Source organism: Lepisosteus oculatus, chromosome 14 (genome assembly GCF_040954835.1).
Source record: "Lepisosteus oculatus isolate fLepOcu1 chromosome 14, fLepOcu1.hap2, whole genome shotgun sequence".
NCBI lineage: Eukaryota > Metazoa > Chordata > Actinopteri > Semionotiformes > Lepisosteidae > Lepisosteus > Lepisosteus oculatus.
Window position 1 is genome coordinate 13,693,745 of NC_090709.1, and position 21,942 is coordinate 13,715,686.

General features: G+C 41.2%; 2 protein-coding genes across 1 annotated transcript in view; both read left to right on the forward strand.

The window, feature by feature from the left end:
• The window catches only part of LOC138242764 (zinc finger protein 271-like), a 1,399,044-nt gene that overhangs the window by 1,073,753 nt on the left and 303,349 nt on the right, over nt 1-21,942 (forward strand).
• The window catches only part of LOC138243332 (antigen WC1.1-like), a 157,905-nt gene that overhangs the window by 113,097 nt on the left and 22,866 nt on the right, over nt 1-21,942 (forward strand). Inside the window, exons 15-17 of the mRNA XM_069198895.1 lie at nt 1,194-1,234; nt 1,403-1,562; nt 2,008-2,185. Of these exons, the coding sequence (XP_069054996.1) occupies nt 1,194-1,234; nt 1,403-1,562; nt 2,008-2,185 (379 nt within the window). The remainder of the gene's footprint in view (nt 1-1,193; nt 1,235-1,402; nt 1,563-2,007; nt 2,186-21,942) is intronic.

A 21,942-nucleotide genomic window follows, 5' to 3' on the forward strand; every position in this document is an offset into this window, starting at 1 on the left:
TAGTAGTAGTAGTAGTAGTGAGAGGGTGAGTGTATGTGAGGTTGTGTGTGAGAGAGGGTGAGCATGTCTCAAACTCCATTCCTAGAGGGTCTGGTGCATCATCTGGTTTCCTGCCCAGAGGTCTTGGTTACAAAGTTGATCTAATTTTTTAATTAAACAAAAAATATTCCAATACTCTACCTTTATCCAGACCTTAAATATCCAACTGTGCCTTGAATATTTTGAGTCTTCAACAGTGAGAGACATCAAAATATATTATTAAACACATTATTTCCACATCTTCTTATGAAAATAATTAGATTAATTGTTTAATTGGCTAGCCCCGTTTGGAAAGAAAACCTGGAGATGCACCTGGCTCTCCAAGTATTGTGATTGGGCTTGAGACCCCTGGTCTAGCAGAACTGGCCCCTCAACAGGTCTCGACAGGGATGTTGGGGATCATGAAGCTGGATAGCTGAGGGCTGGACACTGCTTCTGGATCGAGGACGACAGGCCACTGTCATGTGGGGTCATCTTGGCCCTTGATGATGATGTGTGTTTGTGTGACTGGCTGGTAACTCTGTTTTCTCCTCCCCAGCACCGCCTGGAGAAACTCGCTCAAGTCGAGAGAGGAATGGCCGAGCAGAGAGAAGGGTGTCACACCGATACCTGGGGCAGATCCCACAGGAACATGAGTATTGGCTTCAACAACATGGCTAGACAGCTTGTTCCACACCCCCACCCTCCTCTATGTAAAGAAAGGTGTTGATGATGATGATTGTGGACATGATGATTGTCATGATGAAGAAGGATATGGTGATGAAGATGGTGGAGATCATTTATTAGAAATGTGATGAAGATGATGGTGACGAAGATAGTGGAGATTATAATGGTGGAGGTGTTGATGATGGTGACACAGTCATGCCTGTGTGTGAAAGGGAAGGTGGGGTTGGATCAGGTCTGCCGCTGTCATCTGATAGGACTGTCAGAGGAAGAGGGAGCAGACTCCCCCTGCGTCTCACCCCAGGCAGCCGAGAGCTGCAAGTCTGTGAGCCTGATATGTCTGTGACGTCTGTCAAAAGTTTGGTTTCAGCTGCAATGATGGTGACTGTGATTGCTGGGAGACCAGGGGCAGGGCTTGGTCCTCCTGGAGAAGACCCTCTCAGTTTTCTCTCTGTCCTCCTCATGCCCTCTCTGTGCCCCTGTCCCCTCAGGCCAGCCAGCCAATCACCAGGCAGGAGACCGAGACCCAGCTGTGAAACTGCCCTAAGGGCCCGGAGAGGGATCTGCAGAAGGACAGGGCATGGACCTCCTCCTTGGCAGCCCACATACCCCATTGCTCGCCCCCTCACACACCCCCTCACCCACCCCCTGGTACACCCGCTCACCCGGGCCTGACCCCAGCGGCCCTGTGGCGGCTCAGGGAGGGCCTGCAGGTCGAGCTGGAGGGGCTGCTCCAGGAGGAGGAGAGCCGGGTGCGGACCTGGGCTCAGAACATGATATCATCTATCCAGCTGGACTTCCTGGCGCTGTACAATGAAGTCCTGTCTGACTTTGAATCAGAGGGTGCATACGCGGGATTGGTAAATCCCTTAAACCCCTCCCCCTTGCTTGAATCACACTGAGGTATGCAGGGGCTGGGGCGACTCACCTCTCCAAGACACCTGCGTCATCCCACTCCCATTTCACCTCAACATGGTTCCGAGAAAATCTCCCGTCCCCAAGGGGAGAGAGACAGGAGCTGGACTGGGTCTCCAGCCCTCTGTTTATTCAAGATTATTGCCTCAGGAGGTGGGTGAGGTGGAAGACACACTGTCTACAGATCACCACTAGGGACAGCGTAAAGCAGGGGGTGAGACTCTTGATCATGGATAAGGATAACAGTGGGATGACTCCCCCTCTCTTGAATCACTGCCTACTGATGATGTTATGTCACTCCAGCTCCTCCTCATGGTGGTGTCTGCAGTCAGGCAATTTGGAGAATCGTTGAGGGATGATGATGAATATTCACCTTTCTTGTTCTCCCAGGGCACAGGAATCATGAAGCAGGACAGCTATGAGGAGGTGAAAGAGGCGCTGAAATCCTACTTCGAAAATACAATGGTCAGGTGTGACTTATCTGAGGTGGACAAGTGCTTCCGCCAGGCTGCAGCCGAGCTTGACCTTATCCTGCAGAAGTACCTGGGAGATGTTGTGGCCGAGGTCTGTGAATAGCAGGTTTATTTTGATAAAAGACATTTCTCATCCCCTTCTATTGTTGGTGTCTATTTCATGTAAAGGATTTGACTTGAAAATGAAACGTTTAATCGACTTACAGGGAGTCTTCTTTAAGATGTGTATCGGATAGCTCTCCACTGTCACTTTACTGGACTTTTGAAGTAACCAATCTACAATGAAAATATATACTGCACATCTTAAGGAAAATGAAGAGAAATCCGTGTGCTGATTGTCACCAAAAATGTCACAAATTAACCGCCAAACTGTTTAACATGTCCAACCACATCTTCCTATTTTGCAGTGATTATAATTCTTTCAGTTTCTTCTCTTGTATTTTCCTTACTGTTTCACTGTCCCCTTCCCCCATGTGGAGATGGATCCACAGACGAAACCCTGTTTCACCATTTGTTTGTTCAAAGTCTTTGGACTGACTTGCGACTTGCAAAGCCCCAGTGGCACAATCAGTCAGGGTGCACAGCAGAGTTATGGCGATGTTGTGTGTTCATGCTTCACCTGGAGCAATGGCACCTACAGATCCAGCCATTCAAAATGTGCGGAATACGTGGCGGTAAAACACGGTGGGCATGGCGAATCATACCACATTTGAATTGAAATATGATAATAGTATCTGGAAGCACCTTGTAAAATCACCAGGTGGAGCTAATAAAGCTTAAAATCTCATGTACAGCATTTGAGCTGTCACCAGAAAACGCCTGGTTTCGAATCCCAGTCACAGTTGAGGGACAGTCTTTTTACAATTAAGAATTTAAGTTGCATACTCTTTAGATTTTTAATAACTTTAAACTGTGTATTACAGAATGTCAATCATTAAACATTAAAAAGTAGGTATATTTTATAAAAGAAAGATTGCTCTTGTGGACAAAAGTACACAACCTTCCACCTTCATAATAAATATTTTAATTATGCATAAATATTTTATGCATCAAAGTCTTTAACTTGGTAACTAACATGGGTTCTGGTTTTAACATGCTTGTTCTAACATTATTAAGCTTATATTCTGTAATTCATAAAAAGTTATAAAGTTTTATCCTTTTCTAAGAATACGTAGTAAAAACACCACTTGCTGTTATTGTAAAAAAATACATGTTGTAGTGATTTAACATCACTTGATAGATTTATTAATATGGGATCGTGTAACTAAGCAGCTAAAGTATCACAAGTGGACGTTTTGGAAACATTTTGACATTTGTTTCTTTAAAAAAAAACTTCTATTGTCGCTGTAGTGGTAATGAGCACTGTAATTGTCACGAAAGCTTTCTTTCCGAACCCTATGCAGACGACACAATCCGGGGTTGAGTGAGGAAACACAGAGAAAAAGTCATGCAGGATACAGGAATAAAAACAGGGGGGCGTGTCCATGGAGTGCTGGTGGTCAGGGAAGGTGTAGCGAGGCAAACAATTCGGGGACGAGTCCAAAGAGAAGTCCAAAAACAAGGCAAAAGTCCATGGCCAGGAGATCCATCCAAGACAGGAGATTAAAAACCAGAACCGGTTCGGGACCAGCAAGGGGAACAGGAACAGAAACTTAAAACCATGACGGAGCCAGACACATCCAGGACCCGGGCTCGCATGATACAGGAACCAATGCAGAGCCCAGATTGACGTCTGCGTCTGGCTTATAAGGGGGAACTGAAAAGGGGCTGGAACAAGGGACAGGTGTGGGGAATAAGGCAAACAAGGAAGGGCTGGAGCGCCCTTAAGAGGAGGGGTTTGCGATCATGACAGTAATGTACCTAGGCGCACCTAGGCACGATCAGAGCTGAATACATAAAGATAGTCCACTATTATTATAGTCTACTACTACTATAGTCCACTATAGCTTATTGTTGTCAGTTGACAGTATTCCCGTTTGATAATTCACGTTTTTATTTAATTATTAATATAAATTAACATTGAATATGTTATGATAAATACATATATAAAACATGTTAATATAGTGTCCATTATACTTATTTTTTTTAAGTATTTGTTAGAAGAAAAACTTGTGCCGTAAGCAGGTATTGAACTTGGATTGTCAAGGGCTGCTCGAAAACACAGCTGAGACGAACAGTTTTAAAATGTTTTGAAAGTAATCATGCGCGATTGAGTCAAATTAAAAATAAACCATGTTTGCAAAGAATGTGGAGTACAGTAAATTAATATCATTATTAATTTCTTTAGATAAGCGATTCCATCTTATATTTCCTATTTAGCGGATTCTAAAAAGTATGAGGTTTTTTACTGCGATAACAAGCACAAGTATTCATAGAAAAGGTTAATCAGTTAACTTTGAATGTGTTGTGATATTTAGAAATACCATCAAATTCAATATATTGTCAATAATATTTTACTATTTTAGTTTTTCAAAGAAATGTTTATCTGTTAAAAGAAAACTCATGGCAAGAGCTGGGTTCAATCCCCCAGTTTACAGCATACAAGTCAGATGCCTAAGCCATTATACCAAGACACTGCTTGACAGTTCAAGTTATAACTGAACAGGGCAGGCCAAAAGTTTCCAAGTAATCGCGGGTGAATGAGTCAAATTGATGCAGATGTTTACAAAGAATGTCTACTACTGTGATATTTTGAGCTATATGAATAAAATAATATCATTATTAATTTATTTAGATACACAGTTCCATATTATAATCCCTATTAATCAAATTATAAAAAGTATGCATTTTTTACTGTGATATCGAGCCCAATTAAATATGAATAAATATTAATGAAGTTAGTACTTTTACTTAGTATATACTTTTTATGAAGTTCTGTATATAAACTTAATACAGTCAGAAGTACATAAAACCTTTTCCAAAATAACCACAGTATGTAACCGAATGAAAGACTGATGCTTAAAATGTTTATGAAGAAAGTGGAATACTGGTGTGTATTTTTTATTTAAATTACCAAAACCAGACATATACATTTTACATAATATGTTTATGTTCCTAAATTAATATCATTTATGACCTTCAGACGCATTATACTCCTCTTCTTTTAATGCTCAGCTACTAAAATGTCCCTTTAGTTGTAAAATGTCCATATTAATATTCAATATTAAGCGGATTGAAACATGCACAGTAAAGAGATCAAATAAAGCAATCGTTTCACTAACAACCAATTCATCATGAGTGCTGCCTGTCAGTCATTTTGGCCAGCCAATCACTTACTGCGGTACAACTCGGTGAACTGTAGAAAATTTCCACAGTACGGGGTTGTACTGTGCATTTTCAATGGCTGTATCTGTATATATAAAAATTATAAAAGCCAACCACTTTTATCATCATATTCTCGCTGAGAGGAAGGAATCAGTGTAAATATATAATTACAAGTGATAATAAGAGCAGCTTTATGATAACCCTAAGAAAATACTACTATATTGGTAGTTGGGGGAATGTATATTACATATATCTAGAATACAACAACTGAAAATTAGACAACAATTTTATATTGTAAAGTGAAGAGACAGGTGAGTTTATAAAGAGCAACATGAAAGTTAAGCTCCCAGAGTTAAAATTGCAGCAACTTAAACCCTTAATCAAACTACGAGAAGCCTAAACAAAGAAGAACCAAAACAATGAAATAAGACTTTTGCAATGGTCTAACACAACATAAGAATACATTTAGATGAAATCTTTACTATTTTACAGGAGAACCTAATAGGGAAAGTTATAAAAGTGTGTATGTGTCAGAAACCTAGAGAGAATTCACATGCAGTATCATTTTGCTTAAAGTTGAACTGAGTACAAACAATACAGTTGCATTGTATACTTGTACAGTGCCTTGCGAAAGTATTCGGCCCCCTTGAACTTTTCAACCTTTTGCCACATTTCAGGCTTCAAACATAAAGATATAAATTTTTTATTTTATGTGAAGAATCACCAACAAGTGGGACACAATTGTGAAGTGGAACGAAATCTATTGGATTTTTGAAACTTTTTTAACTAATAAAAAAATGAAAAGTGGGGCGTGCAAAATTATTCGGCCCCTTTACTTTCAGTGCAGCAAACTCACTCCAGAAGTTCAGCGAGGATCTCTGAATGATCCAATGTTGTCCTAAATGACTGATGGTGATAAATAGAATCCACCTGTGTGTAATCAAGTCTCTGTATAAATGCACCTGCTCTGTGATAGTCTCAAGGTTCTGTTGAAAGCGCAGAGAGCATCATGAAGACCAAGGAACACACCAGGCAGGTCCGTAATACTGTTGTGGAGAAGTTTAAAGCCGGATTTGGATACAAAAAGATTTCCCAAGCTTCAAACATCCCAAGGAGCACTGTGCAAGCGATCATCTTGAAATGGAAGGAGTATCAGACCACTGCAAATCTACCAAGACCTGGCCGTCCCTCTAAACTTTCAGCTCAGACAAGGAGAAGACTGATCAGAGATGCAGCCAAGAGGGCCATGATCACTCTGGATGAACTGCAGAGAACTACAGCTGAGGTGGGAGAGTCTGTGCATAGGACAACAATCAGTCTTGCACTGCACAAATCTGGCCTTTATGGAAGAGTGGCAAGAAGAAAGCCATTTCTCAAAGATATCCATAAAAAGTCTCGTCTAAAGTTTGCCACAAGCCACCTGGGAGACACCCCAAACATGTGGAAGAAGGTGCTCTGGTCAGATGAAACCAAAATCGAACTTTTTGGCCACAATGCAAAACGATATGTTTGGCGTAAAAGCAACACAGCTCATCACCCTCAACACACCATCCCCACTGTCAAACATGGTGGTGGCAGCATCATGGTTTGGGCCTGCTTTTCTTCAGCAGGGACAGGGAAGATGGTTAAAATTGAGGGGAAGATGGATGCAGCCAAATACAGGACCATTCTGGATGAAAACCTGTTGGAGTCTGCAAAAGACCTGAAACTGGGACGGAGATTTATCTTCCAACAAGACAATGATCCCAAACATACAGCAAAATCTACAAAGGAATGGTTCACAAATAAACGTATCCAGGTGTTTGAATGGCCAAGTCAAAGTCCAGACCTGAATCCAATCGAGAATCTGTGGAAAGAGCTGAAAACTGCTGTTCACAAACGCTCTCCATCCAACCTCACTGAGCTCGAGCTGTTTTGCAAGGAAGAATGGGCAAGAATTTCAGTCTCTCGATGTGCAAAACTGATAGAGACATACCCCAAGCGACTTGCAGCTGTAATCGCAGCAAAAGGTGGCTCTACAAAGTATTAACGCAAGGGGGCCGAATAATTTTGCACGCCCCACTTTTCATTTTTTTATTAGTTAAAAAAGTTTCAAAAATCCAATATATTTCGTTCCACTTCACAATTGTGTCCCACTTGTTGGTGATTCTTCACATAAAATAAAAAAATTATATCTTTATGTTTGAAGCCTGAAATGTGGCAAAAGGTTGAAAAGTTCAAGGGGGCCGAATACTTTCGCAAGGCACTGTATGTGCAATACACTATTTCAAGTCTAAAGTATAGGACAACTCACTCTGCTGTGACTACTTGCATCTCTACGCTATAACTTCCATCAAAGAGAGATTTTATCGGCAGCATGCAATTGATTCTTCCGACATTTTGTTTAATACTGTAATGTGGAACTCATGAAGTATTACCAGGATCTAAATTTAGCACTGCTGGTATTGATGGAGTTGAAATGCATGATGTATTTATTGACAGCTATATCTGAGCCGATGATGATTAAAATACCTCCTGTAAAGTGTTAGGATTCATAGCAAGGCATATTTCTCCCCCCTAAACGTTGCTATTGCATTGCACTTATATGAGCCTTACCAGTTTCTGTAGCTCCTAAGAGTCAGGAGTAAGTGACTCATATCTCACCTTGATCAACCAATCAGGGACTGGTAGGGCCGAGTAACCCACGTGGGACTCTGATGCCCATGGAACTTTCAGCCAATGAACGAGCTGAAGTTCCTCCAGGTAAAAACAGGCAACACAGAGAGCCTAGAGATTCAGTAAGATTCAGATGCAGACATCACACAGCACATCTCCAGGGCCAGCAGGACTGTGAGCAGGAGGAGGACCACTGAGTTCTTTCTCCTTCAGTTTCTCCACCACCTCAGCCAGGTGGTGTTTCTGTGAAGATCAGGTCTTGGGGTGAAAGTCTGTCTGCACTGGGGGCAGCTGTAGATCCCAGTTTGATCATCCTGATCCCAGCAGTTCTTAATACAGCCCATACAGTAACTGTGTCCACAGAGCAGAGTCACTGGATCCTTCAGCAAATCCAGACACACTGAGCAACTGAACTGGTCCTGAGAAACTGAAATATTGCCTTCTGCCATTTTTCTGACAAGTAAAAACTGCACAGAGAGGAGCAGTAAGAGACAGAGCTGCAGTGAGGTTGTTTCAAAAGAAACTAAACTGATCTCTGAGTTTCACTTCCTGGATCTGCACAGAGCTGCGGGGCTGTGAGTGCTAGGGGGTGTCGTTTTTAGGGGTGTGATTACGATTATTAGGGGGAGTGGTTTAGAAACAGCTGTGATTTCTTTGGTGGTTGTTGTTTAAAAGAAGGAGGTGGTGTTGTAGGGGAGGTGACTTTTGGTGTCATTTTGGACTCATGCTGACAGAGAGAAGTTTTTTTATGATTTTTTAAGATGTCAGTAGCTGCTCATGTACAGAGATTAATGTGAAGTCAATCCAGTGGTTTGTGTTCCCAATAATTAAAACAATAAAATACTAACTCACTCACACAGCATGAGAAGATCAGACCATGATGGGGACAGACAAGAGGAGGCCAGCTGGCCCATCCAGCTGTTTTAACAAACCCCTGATCTCTGTGTGACATTGACAGCACCCTGTGTGTCTGATTATTATTAGAAACTAATTAATCTAACTATCTCATCTCATGTTACTCTAAAATGTTGTGGAACCTGTTTCACACTCCCACCACTGTTTGTGTAAAGTAGTAATCCTGTGCTGTGATGGAAACCCACTTTCTTGTCAACACCTCTGAGATACAGTAAGTCTGTATCTGTATCAGTCTGGATACAGTAAGTCCCTCCTGAATCTCCTGCAGCTGAGATTCACTGGTGTTCAGTGTGACATTTTCAGAGGTTGTCTGGTCACAACCAACTGGAATCTCAAGGCTGTACTTCTGGAGAAAAGCCAAGATTTTGTCCTTAAGTCTTTTACAACAAAAGCATCCAAAAACACAGGCAAGCTCCCTCTTTTAAGAAGAAAAATACAATAAAATGGGATCTTTAATACAAACACCAAACTGCAGGACTCACTTTGTCCTTTTTAAGAGTCCAAGACAAGCCATCACAAAAAACAGACTTTCAAATCACAGACAAAAGACCCCTGACTCCAGATGCAGGCACTCAAAACGTGCAGTATTTCTTCCTAATACAGTAAAGGTCGTGTGGTGTGTTGCGGTATGCATTTCGCTGGCCAAAGATGATCAATAAGTGGCACTTGTGCTGCATTAGATGTTAGTGAAACGATTTCATCATTTAATTTGTATCTCTACTGTGCATGTTTAAATCCACTTCATATGGAATATTAATGTGGAATTTACAACTTAAGGGAAATTTTGGTGGATGAACATAAAAAGTATAACATAATATATACCTAATGTAATGCAAATTTCAGCAACAAGTAATCAGGAAACAATTTAACTTTACATTTTTATTATAAAAATCAATTTCACATATACAGTACCTTTTTACTATTGGGTGGTATAGGAAAATCTTTGTTTTCACAGCTCCATTATAAATTATTTGTCAATGTTCTAACACCTGTGTGCATTTACAAGGCATGTCTCAAAAGGACATATTAAATAAGAACACAATTCTTCCTGTTACCATTCCTCTGGTTGGTGCTGTTGTTTCGCCCTTTATAATTCTCGTACAATATTCACAGGCAGGGCTTTATCACTAGAGTTCTACAGAACAAGTGTGCATCGGCCCATGAAAATCATCAGCAGTGATGGTTTTCTATGTGTGGTTTAAGCGAGAGCGCTTAAAAGATGTAAAAAGCTTTCAAAGAAGACAGAATTGAACGACAGTCTAGTAAGAAGGTAGAGAAACAACACATCCCCATCGGCGAATCAACCCGTCTCCTGTGTGACTGGATATAGAAATAGCTGATTCATTTGTGCCAAGTAACTGGAAACTTTAATGTGATATTTTTTCTTTCCATTTCTCTTCATTCCTATGAATTTACTCTGTAGTAAAGGAAACGCATAAGTGGCAGACTGCAGGCAATTTTCATTTAAGGTGGATTGCTTGTGTGCAGAGAGCTTCAGCGTTTCCTAGGTAATCTCCACAGACACACTGCTGTGTACAAGTAATTTTCTTATTACTTTAGGTTTTTAAAAACCACACACACCAGGAGCTACTGAAACTGGTAAGGCTCATATAATGTACAACGTTTACATTAGCAATAGCAACATTTACACAAGCAATAGCAACGTTTAGGGGGGAGAAATATGCCTTGCTATGAATCCTAACACTTTACAGGAGGTATTTTAATCATTATCGGCTCAGATATAGCTGTCAATAAATACATCATGCATTTCAACTCCATCAATACCAGCAGTGCTAAATGTAGATCCTGGTAATACTTCATGAGTTCTTACATCCACATTACAGTATTAAACAAAATGTCGGAAGAATCAATTGCATGCTGCTGATAAAATCTCTCTTCGATGGAAGTTATAGCCTAGAGATGCAAGGAGTCACAGCAGAGTGAGTTGTACTATAGTTTAAACTTGAAATAGTGTATTGCACACTGTAATGCAACTGTATTGTTTGTACTCAGTTCAACTTTAAGCAAAATGATACTGCACGTGAATTCTCTCTAGGTTTCTGACACATACTGTACACGCTTTTATAACTTTCCCTATTAGGTTCTCCTGTAAAATAGTAAAGATTTCATCTAAATGTATTCTTATGTTGTGTTAGACCATTGCAAAAGTCTTATTTCATTGTTTTGGTTCTTCTTTGTCTAGGCTTCTCCTAGTTTGATTAAGGGTTATAACATGACCAGGGGAAGGGTCATTCATAACAGGTAATTTCGGAATGACCTACTTAAAATACTAGATATGGACCTTAGCAAAATGGCTGCCAAAAAGAATCAGCTGACCAGTAAATGGAAAGGGTCTACCCTGAGAAACAATGAGACACAGCTGAGCTGCATCAGGAATCGAAATATAGGTGCCCCGGAGGCAGTGAAGCCGATAAGTGGATGCGGTTTGGAGGAAAAGAGAGGAAAGAGGTGTATGTTAAAGATCGGGCTAAAGAATAATGGACTACTGAAAGGAGAACAGGTTTATGGTTTTTGGATTACGGACACTGGATAAGGATACATCGCGGATTGGCTTTATTACGGACTTTTGGAACTCGGTTCGGATCAGGATTAGGGAACGGATTACGGACTGTGTTTGGAAAATAGTTGGAGGAAGAAACGCCACGAAACTCCGGAAAGAAAAGTGTGGTGTGAGTACTACTTTCATTTACATAAACTTTCCCCCGGAGACACCACAGGGTTTAAGTTGCTGCAATTTTAACTCTGGGAGCTTCACTTTCATGTTGCTCTTTATAAACTCACCTGTCTCTTCACTTTACAATATAAAATTGTCTAATTTTCAGTTGTTGTATAATTTCTATTCCAAATGTCAGAAAAGTTTTATTTTTTCACTATCCCATGTATTGTTTGCATATTATTTTGTTTTTGCAGTTCTTTCAACATAAGTAGTTTTTAACTTTACATAATCATGTACTCAGAAATATTAAATATATAGTATTCTAATGGTTCATTAACTAATGATTTTCTCGTTTTTTCCTTTTGAGTGATACATTTCCTTTTCCTTAATTTTATATTCTAGATATATGTAATATACATTCCCCCAACTACCAATATAGTAGTATTTTCTTAGGGTTATCATAAAGCTGCTCTTATTATCACTTGTAATTATATATTTACACTGATTCCTTCCTCTCAGCGAGAATATGATGATAAAAGTGGTTGGCTTTTATAATTTTTATATATACAGATACAGCCATTGAAAATGCACAGTACAACCCCGTACTGTGGAAATTTTCTACAGTTCACCGAGTTGTACCGCAGTAAGTGATTGGCTGGCCAAAATGACTGACAGGCAGCACTCATGATGAATTGGTTGTTAGTGAAACGATTGCTTTATTTGATCTCTTTACTGTGCATGTTTCAATCCGCTTAATATTGAATATTAATATGGACATTTTACAACTAAAGGGACATTTTAGTAGCTGAGCATTAAAAGAAGAGGAGTATAATGCGTCTGAAGGTCATAAATGATATTAATTTAGGAACATAAACATATTATGTAAAATGTATATGTCTGGTTTTGGTAATTTAAATAAAAAATACACACCAGTATTCCACTTTCTTCATAAACATTTTAAGCATCAGTCTTTCATTCGGTTACATACTGTGGTTATTTTGGAAAAGGTTTTATGTACTTCTGACTGTATTAAGTTTATATACAGAACTTCATAAAAAGTATATACTAAGTAAAAGTACTAACTTCATTAATATTTATTCATATTTAATTGGGCTCGATATCACAGTAAAAAATGCATACTTTTTATAATTTGATTAATAGGGATTATAATATGGAACTGTGTATCTAAATAAATTAATAATGATATTATTTTATTCATATAGCTCAAAATATCACAGTAGTAGACATTCTTTGTAAACATCTGCATCAATTTGACTCATTCACCCGCGATTACTTGGAAACTTTTGGCCTGCCCTGTTCAGTTATAACTTGAACTGTCAAGCAGTGTCTTGGTATAATGGCTTAGGCATCTGACTTGTATGCTGTAAACTGGGGGATTGAACCCAGCTCTTGCCATGAGTTTTCTTTTAACAGATAAACATTTCTTTGAAAAACTAAAATAGTAAAATATTATTGACAATATATTGAATTTGATGGTATTTCTAAATATCACAACACATTCAAAGTTAACTGATTAACCTTTTCTATGAATACTTGTGCTCGTTATCGCAGTAAAAAACCTCATACTTTTTAGAATCCGCTAAATAGGAAATATAAGATGGAATCGCTTATCTAAAGAAATTAATAATGATATTAATTTACTGTACTCCACATTCTTTGCAAACATGGTTTATTTTTAATTTGACTCAATCGCGCATGATTACTTTCAAAACATTTTAAAACTGTTCGTCTCAGCTGTGTTTTCGAGCAGCCCTTGACAATCCAAGTTCAATACCTGCTTACGGCACAAGTTTTTCTTCTAACAAATACTTAAAAAAAATAAGTATAATGGACACTATATTAACATGTTTTATATATGTATTTATCATAACATATTCAATGTTAATTTATATTAATAATTAAATAAAAACGTGAATTATCAAACGGGAATACTGTCAACTGTTCAACCGATTTGATTCAAAACACTTTATTCAGTTGGGCAGTTTAACAGACGCCTCAAGCCTTAAAACGAAGTTGTATGTATTGTAATTAGAATTGAGAATAACAAATTAAAAATACCACTGAAACTATAATAATGTGTCTGGTCATTATTTTCTCAATTTGGGTGTAAACCTGAAAAAGACACATCATGTTCACAATAAGCTATAGTGGACTGTAGTAGTAGTAGTAGACTATAATAAAGGAATATCTTTATGCATTCGGCTCTGATCGTGCCTAGGTGCGCCTAGGTACATTACTGTCATGATCGCAAACCCCTCCTCTGAAGGGCGCTCCAGCCCTTCCTTGTTTGCCTTATTCCCCACACCTGTCCCTTGTTCCAGCCCCTTTTCAGTTCCCCCTTATAAGCCAGACGCAGACGCCAATCTGGGCTCTGCATTGGTTCCTGTATCATGCGAGCCCGGGTCCTGGATGTGTCTGGCTCTGTCATGGTTTTAAGTTTCTGTTCCTGTTCCCCTTGCCGGTCCCGACCCGGTTCTGGTTTTTAATCTCCTGTCTTGGATGGATCTCCTGGCCATGGACTTTTGCCTTGTTTTTGGACTTCTCTTTGGACTCGTCCCCGAATTGTTTGCCTCGCTACACCTTCCCTGACCACCAGCACTCCATGGACACGCCCCCCTGTTTTTATTCCCGTATCCTGCATGACTTTTTCCCTGTGTTTCCTCACTCAACCCCGGATTGTGTCGTCCGCATAGGGTCTGGAAAGAAAGCTTTCGTGACAATTACAGTGCTCATTACCACTACAATGACAATAGAAGTTTTTTTTAAAAGAAACGAAGATCAAAACGTCCACTTGTGATACTTTAGCTGCTTAGTTACACGATCCCATATTAATATAACTATCAAGTGATGTTAAATCACTACAACATGTATTTTTTTACAATAACAGCAAGTGGTGTTTTTACTACGTATTCTTAGAAAAGGATAAAACGTTATAACTTTTTATGAATTACAGAATAGAAGCTTAATAATGTTAGAACAAGCATGTTAAAACCAGAACCCATGTTAGTTACCAAGTTAAAGACTTTGATGCATAAAATATTTATGCATAATTAAAATATTTATGATGAAGGTGGAAGGTTGTGTACTTTTGTCCACAAGAGCAATCTCTTTTATAAAATGTACCTATTTTTTAATGTTTAATGATTGACATTCTGTAATACAGTTTCAAATTATTAAAAGAGTATGCAATTTAAATTCTTAATTGTGAAAAGACTGTCCCTCAGCAGTGACTGGGATTCAAAACAAGGTGTTTTCTGGTGACAGCTCAAATGCTGTACATGAGATTTTAAGCTTTATTAGCTCCACCTGGTGATTTTACAAGGTGCTTCCAGATACTATTATCATATTTCAATTCAAATGTGGTATGATTCGCCATGCCCACCGCGTTTTACCGCCATGTACTCCACACATTTTGAATGGCTGGATCTGTAGGTGCCATTGCTCCAGGTGAAGCATGAACACACAACATCGCCATAACTCTGCTGTGCACCCTGACTGATTGTGCCACTGGGGCTTCGCAAGTTGCAAGTCAGTCCAAAGACTTTGAACAAACAAATGGTGAAACAGGGTTTCGTCTGTGGATCCATCTCCACATGGGGGAAGGGGACAGTGAAACAGTAAGGAAAATACAAGAGAAGAAACTGAAAGAATTATAATCACTGCAAAATAGGAAGATGTGGTTGGACATGTTAAACAGTTTGGCGGTTAATTTGTGACATTTTTGGTGACAATCAGCACACGGATTTCTCTTCATTTTACTTAAGATGTGCAGTATATATTTTCATTGTAGATTGGTTACTTCAAAAGTCCAGTAAAGTGACAGTGGAGAGCTATCCGATACACATCTTAAAGAAGACTCCCTGTAAGTCGATTAAACATTTAATTTTCAAGTCAAATCCTTTACATGAAATAGACACCAAAATAGAAGGGGATGAGAAATGTCTTTTATCAAAATAAACCTGCTATTCACAGACCTCGGCCACAACATCTCCCAGGTACTTCTGCAGGATAAGGTCAAGCTCGGCTGCAGCCTGGCGGAAGCACTTGTCCACCTCGGATAAGTCACACCTGACCATTGTATTTTCGAAGTAGGATTTCAGCGCCTCTTTCACCTCCTCATAGTTGTCCTGCTTCATGATTCCTGTGCCCTGGGAGAACAAGAAAGGTGAATATTCATCATCATCCCTCAACGATTCTCCAAATTGCCTGACTGCAGACACCACCATGAGGAGGAGCTGGAGTGACATAACATCATCAGTAGGCAGTGATTCAAGAGAGGGGGAGTCATCCCACTGTTATCCTTATCCATGATCAAGAGTCTCACCTCCTGCTTTACGCTGTCCCTAGTGGTGATCTGTAGACAGTGTGTCTTCCACCTCACCCACCTCCTGAGGCAATAATCTTGAATAAACAGAGGGCTGGAGGCCCAGCCCGGCTCCTGTCTCTCTCCCCTTGGGGACGGGAGATTTTCTCAGAACCATGTTGAGGTGAAATGGGAGTGGGATGACGCAGGTGTCTTGGAGAGGTGAGTCGCCCCAGCCCCTGCATACCTCAGTGTGATTCAAGCAAGGGGGAGGGGTTTAAGGGACTTACCAATCCCTCTGATTCAAAGTCAGGCAGGACTTCATTGTACAGCGCCAGGCAGTCCAGCTGGATCGATGATATCATGTTCTGAGCCCAGGTCCGCACCCGTATCTCCTCCTCCTGGAGCAGCCCCTCCAGCTCGACCTGCAGGCCCTCCCTGAGCCGCCACAGGGCCGCTGGGGTCAGGCCCGGGTGAGCGGGTGTACCAGGGGGTGGGTGAGGGGGTGTGTGAGGGGGCGAGCAATGGGGTATGTGGGCTGCCAAGGAGGAGGTCCATGCCCTGTCCTTCTGCAGATCCCTCTCCGGGCCCTTAGGGTAGTTCCACAGCTGGGTCTCGGTCTCCTGCCTGGTGATTGGCTGGCTGGCCTGAGGGGACAGGGGCACAGAGAGGGCATGAGGAGGACAGAGAGAAAACTGAGACGGTCTCCAGGAGGACCAAGCCCTGCCCCTGGACTCCCAGCAATCACAGTCACCATCATTGCAGCTGAAACCAAACTTTCGACAGACCTCACAGACATATCGGGCTCACAGACTTGCAGCTCTCGGCTGCCCGGGGTGAGACGCAGGGGGAGTCTGCTCCCTCTTCCTCTGACACTCTTATCAGATGACAGCGGCAGACCTGATCCAACCCCACCTTCCCTTTCACACACAGCCACACATAGGCATGACTGTGTCACCTTCATCAACACCTCCACCATTATAATCTCCACTATCTTCGTCACCATCATCTTCATCACATTTCTAATAAATGATCTCCACCAACTTCATCACCGTATCCTTCTTCATCATGACAATCATCATGTCCACCATCATCATCATCAACACCTTTCCATCAACATCATGATAATAACCACCTTCATTATCTACACTACCATCTGCATCACCATCATCATCCTGAGCAGAACACATTGGTTGTCTTACACTGGACGAATCTTTGCTCAGAGCCTCAGTATCGGTTGCCCCTCTCCGGCCTTTCAGGGTCACGTCCACCTCTGTCAAGACCTGTCAGCAAGTTGACTGCTTTAGTCTCACCAGCAGAAGCTAACCAAGTTTGTGTCTCAGTACAGGTTTATTCTTAGTCTAACAGTATTAATACAGTATTCTTTACAGAGAAGGGTGGGGGTGTGGAACAAGCTATCCAACCATGTTGTTGAAGCCACTACTCACATTCCTGTGGGATCTGCCCCAGGTCTCGGTGTGACACCCTTGTCTCTGCTCGGCCATTCCTCTCTCGACTTGAGCGAGTTTCTCCAGGCAGTGCTGGGGAGGAGAAAATAGAGTTACCAGCCAGTCACACAAACACACATCATCATCATGGGCCAAGATGACCCCACATGACAGTGGCCTGTCATCCTCGATCCAGAAGCAGTGTCCAGCCCTCAGCTATCCAGCTTCATGATCCCCAACATCCCTATCGAGACCTGTTGAGGGGCCAGTTCTGCTAGACCAGGGGTCTCAAGCCCAATCACAATCCCTGGAGAGCCAGGTGCATCTCCAGGTTTTCTTTCCAAATGGGGCTAGCCAATTAAACAATTAATCTAATTATTTTCATAAGAAGATGTGGAAATAATGTGATTAATAATATATTTTGATGTCTCTCACTGTTGAAGACTCAAAATATTCAAGGCACAGTTGGATATTTAAGGTCTGGATAAAGGTACAGTATTAGAATATTTTTTGTTTAATTAAAAAATTAGATCAACTTTGTAACCAAGACCTCTGGGCAGGAAACCAGATGATGCACCAGACCCTCTAGGAATGGAGTTTGAGACATGCTCACCCTCTCTCACACACAACGTCACACACATTCACTACAAATACTACTACTACTAATAATAATAATAATAATAATTATAATGCAGACTCGCTGTTCTTGGAGTCTTGGGTCTGGCTCCACAACCTGTGTTGGCTGAGTCTCCTGTTACCTCCTTCCTGATCTGGGGATGTCAGACACAGTTGTGTTACAGACATAGGCTGGACTAGACTCACAAGCACACACACCCACAGACACATACTCCCACACACTAACACACACGCAGATGCACACACTGTCAGGTAGAGTCTTTCTCTTCTTCAAGAGAGGACAATAGAGCACGGCTACTGTGATGAGCTTTAATTTCAGGAGGAGGAAGAAGAGGAAGAATTACAATATGAAGAAGATCAGCAGTGGACTCACAGCTCTCTGGGTCCGGGGCCTGACTCTCAAACTTGTCTTAAGTCTCTGGTGGGTTTGGACATCTTCTCTGTTCACCTCTGTTGACATCTGTGGACAGGACAGTTCAGTTAGACAAACAAGTTCGACCAGACTTCACTCTCACAGTCAATCAATCAATCAATCAATTTTTTCTTATATTTTGCCTTTTAATCCAGAACATCAAAGCACTTTACAAAACATACCTGAAAAATAGAGTATAAATGTGTAATACTGTAGTTCCTGGAGTTAGTGCTTGGATAATCCAACTACCACTGTTGTTACTTCTGCTGCTACTACTATGACCATGACTACAAATTCTAATACTAATTCTGATATTAATACTACTACTGCTGTCATTACTAGTTATAGTGATGAAAACAGAGCACTCACAGCTCTCTGGACGTTGGTCTAGAAAGTGGTTCCATTCTCAGGCGACTCTGGACCTCAACACCTGTTGATGGGTCACTTCTGTCAGACATACGAGTGGAGCCCAAGCCCACCTACACACACACTCACACACACTGACAAATATACACCCACACAATCACACACATTATCACACACTGACAGACACCCACCCACACATATTCACACACTCACAGACACACATACACTACACACACTCACAGACACACATTCACAGACACACACATAGACTACAAATACTTATAGACACACACCAACACACACACACAGACAAAAAAACACACACTCAGAACTACAAATACAGTATAACTAACACTAACACAAATGCCACTAACATTAAAACAGTAACTCTATCGCTAAGAATTACACTATCATTATCACTGACACAAACTACTACTGAACTACTAATACTAATAATAACAGTAATGCTATCACTAAAACATGACTACTAGTGTAAATACTCTAACAGTAACTCTATAATTATAACTAATATTAACATGAATACTGGCATCAAAACTATCAGAAGCGCAATCACCATTAATACTGACATGAACACTAGCATTATTAAAGCTACCGATTGTAGTCTCATTAATATTAAATGTGAATACACTCGCATTAGTATTAGTCCGTGACGTCAAACCACTCTTTGTGACGAAGGCGAGACACCTAGCTGGGCACAGTGATGTGGCACGTGTCGCCGTGGTTACCATACTTATAATTTGTAAACAGTGGAAAAATGCATTTAAACTGTTACCTACACAAATTTATCAACTTAGAATATAATTTTCAAGCTCTAGAATACAATTTCTAAACAATAATTTGAATAATCATTCTTTAATTTGGGATTGAACATTATGAACACTAAACACACTATGGTATTTGATCGATACAGGGTGTATTGACTCTTTTCTAGATATTTAAAGAATTTAAAGAAAGAAAATAATCAGTACTCACCAATCTGTGAAGTTAATTGATGATTCTAAGGTTTTTTAGTTGAATTAATTGGTTGTCGATAGATAAGTGATCAATATCTCTTCTCAGTGCGCTCCGCGCTCCTCCTGCGGTCTCGCTCTCTGATCCCTGCGCTCTGGCTGGTGTCTGTGACGTCACAGCGCTCTTTCTGACAGAGCAGAGCGCGTCTCCGCTGGAGGAGACTCTTGTCCAGAGACCGGGGGGCTTTTCTTACAGATATACTGTAACATCTCCAAAAGGAAAAACACCAGGCTGTGAAGAGAGGCGATTCATAACAGCTGGAGAAGGAGACCGACAAACCGAGGAATACAATTTATTAAACAAAAAAAAAATAGTTTACTTCACAGACTAATGCGTTGTAAAGCATACTCCGTTAGAGAAGAAGAGAAAGGGCACAAGTCCCTGTAATGAGCGCTTTTAAGGTTGAAGAGCATCTCCTGGTTTTATTTCCACTCGAGCTCTCAGTTCCTCAACCAGTTTGGTGATTTAATTAACTGTATAACTGTTATCAGACTCTGTTTAACTGTATATAAGACTCCGTGAGAGAGTGGCAATACTGCTGTTCATTAAATCAGTAAAAATAATAATAAGAGATAAACACATATTGCTCAATTTTCAGTAAACCACTTCTGACAGAGGGATGGAGGCTGACTTACAGTACAGACAATGAATCAGGGCAGTAATACTGAAGGGCTGGAGGTCCTGGAAAGGGTTAATAGAAGCTTCTTGCTTCTGACCTGGAACAGAGCCCACAGCTGCCAGATGAGTGACCCCTGAGCCCTGTTCATGGAGAGGAGAACCAGGAGCTCTGCTCTGTCTCTAAGAGGCTGTGAGGAAGGAGAAAAGGGGGAGATGTGACTTGAGTCCAGGCTGTTCTGTCTGATATTGTTCATGTAGCAGCACTGATTGTCTCAATGTGCTCTGGTTCTGGATTGTCAGGATAAAGAGAAGGATGGAGATGAGCTTCTGTGTGTTCAGTACGGAGGAGTTTGGTTAAAGTACTGAAGGACCCAGAGCTCTGTGTGTGAGTCTGAGCTGTGAATCTGACTGAGAGGAGATAAAGATTTTTTTATTATTCTGCCTCTGAGAAGTCTTTTCCTTTGCCGATCAATGTTACATCCCCTTCAGATACTCTGCACAGACTGTCAGAGTGAGAGAAGAGGAGAGAGAGATGGACAGAAAGAGCACACACAGCAAGAGAGAGACAGGAAGGGAGAGAGAGAGGAGAAGGAGCAGGAAGACAGTGCAGGTGTTCAACCACACTGTGAGCACAGGAGACAGGAGGCTTTTCTCAGCTGCTGAGGAGCTCAGTGCTCATGGCCACTCAGGGTGAGAGGCTCTGGCAGCAGTCAGGTCTGGGAGCTTCTCCTCATACTGACACTGGAGCTCTGAGAGTCAGCCTCCATTCTGACAGGAACAGCCCCTCCTGTTCAGCCCTGAGAGACACACTGAGAGAGCTGTGTGGGGAGAGGACCTGTCACCCTGTAGAGCTCTGAACACTGGACTCTCCTGTGTCTCCCTGTGCAGCACTGGAGCTCTGAACACTGGACTCCCTGTGTGTCTCTCTGTACACCTCAGCTCTCAGCTGCCTCATCACACTGACACCCACAGCCTCACAGTACAGCCTGGCTTCCTGTGCTGGAAGAGCTCGGAGGAGCACAAACCACAGTCTCACTGCAGAGCCTTACCTGTAGCTCCAGTACAGCTCTGCCTTAAATCACCACTGTATTAACAAGGACTGAACTTTTTTTATTTCATAATTTTGTTGCTTTTTCAAATTTGAAACTGACTCTGTGGCTCCTGCTGCTGCAGCTATTATGGTGAAGCTGTAACACAAGAACTCTGCTATATTGAACAGGAGAGTTTAAATACAGCATAACTGCTAATACTACTACTGCTACCACAACTGCTGCTGCCACTGATACTACTGCTGCTACTAATATTTTACTGCTGCTCCTACTGCTGCTCCTACTACCTATAATAATAAGGAAGAGGATGTGAGCTGTGCCCTCACACTGTTCAGCCTGGTGGTGCATCAGTCTATCAGTATCAGTTCAGCTCCACTGTGCTGTTAGAGAGTCTCAGTCACACAGTCGGCTCCACACAGAGAGGCACTGGGGCCACAGCTGGAGGGGTTGGAACAT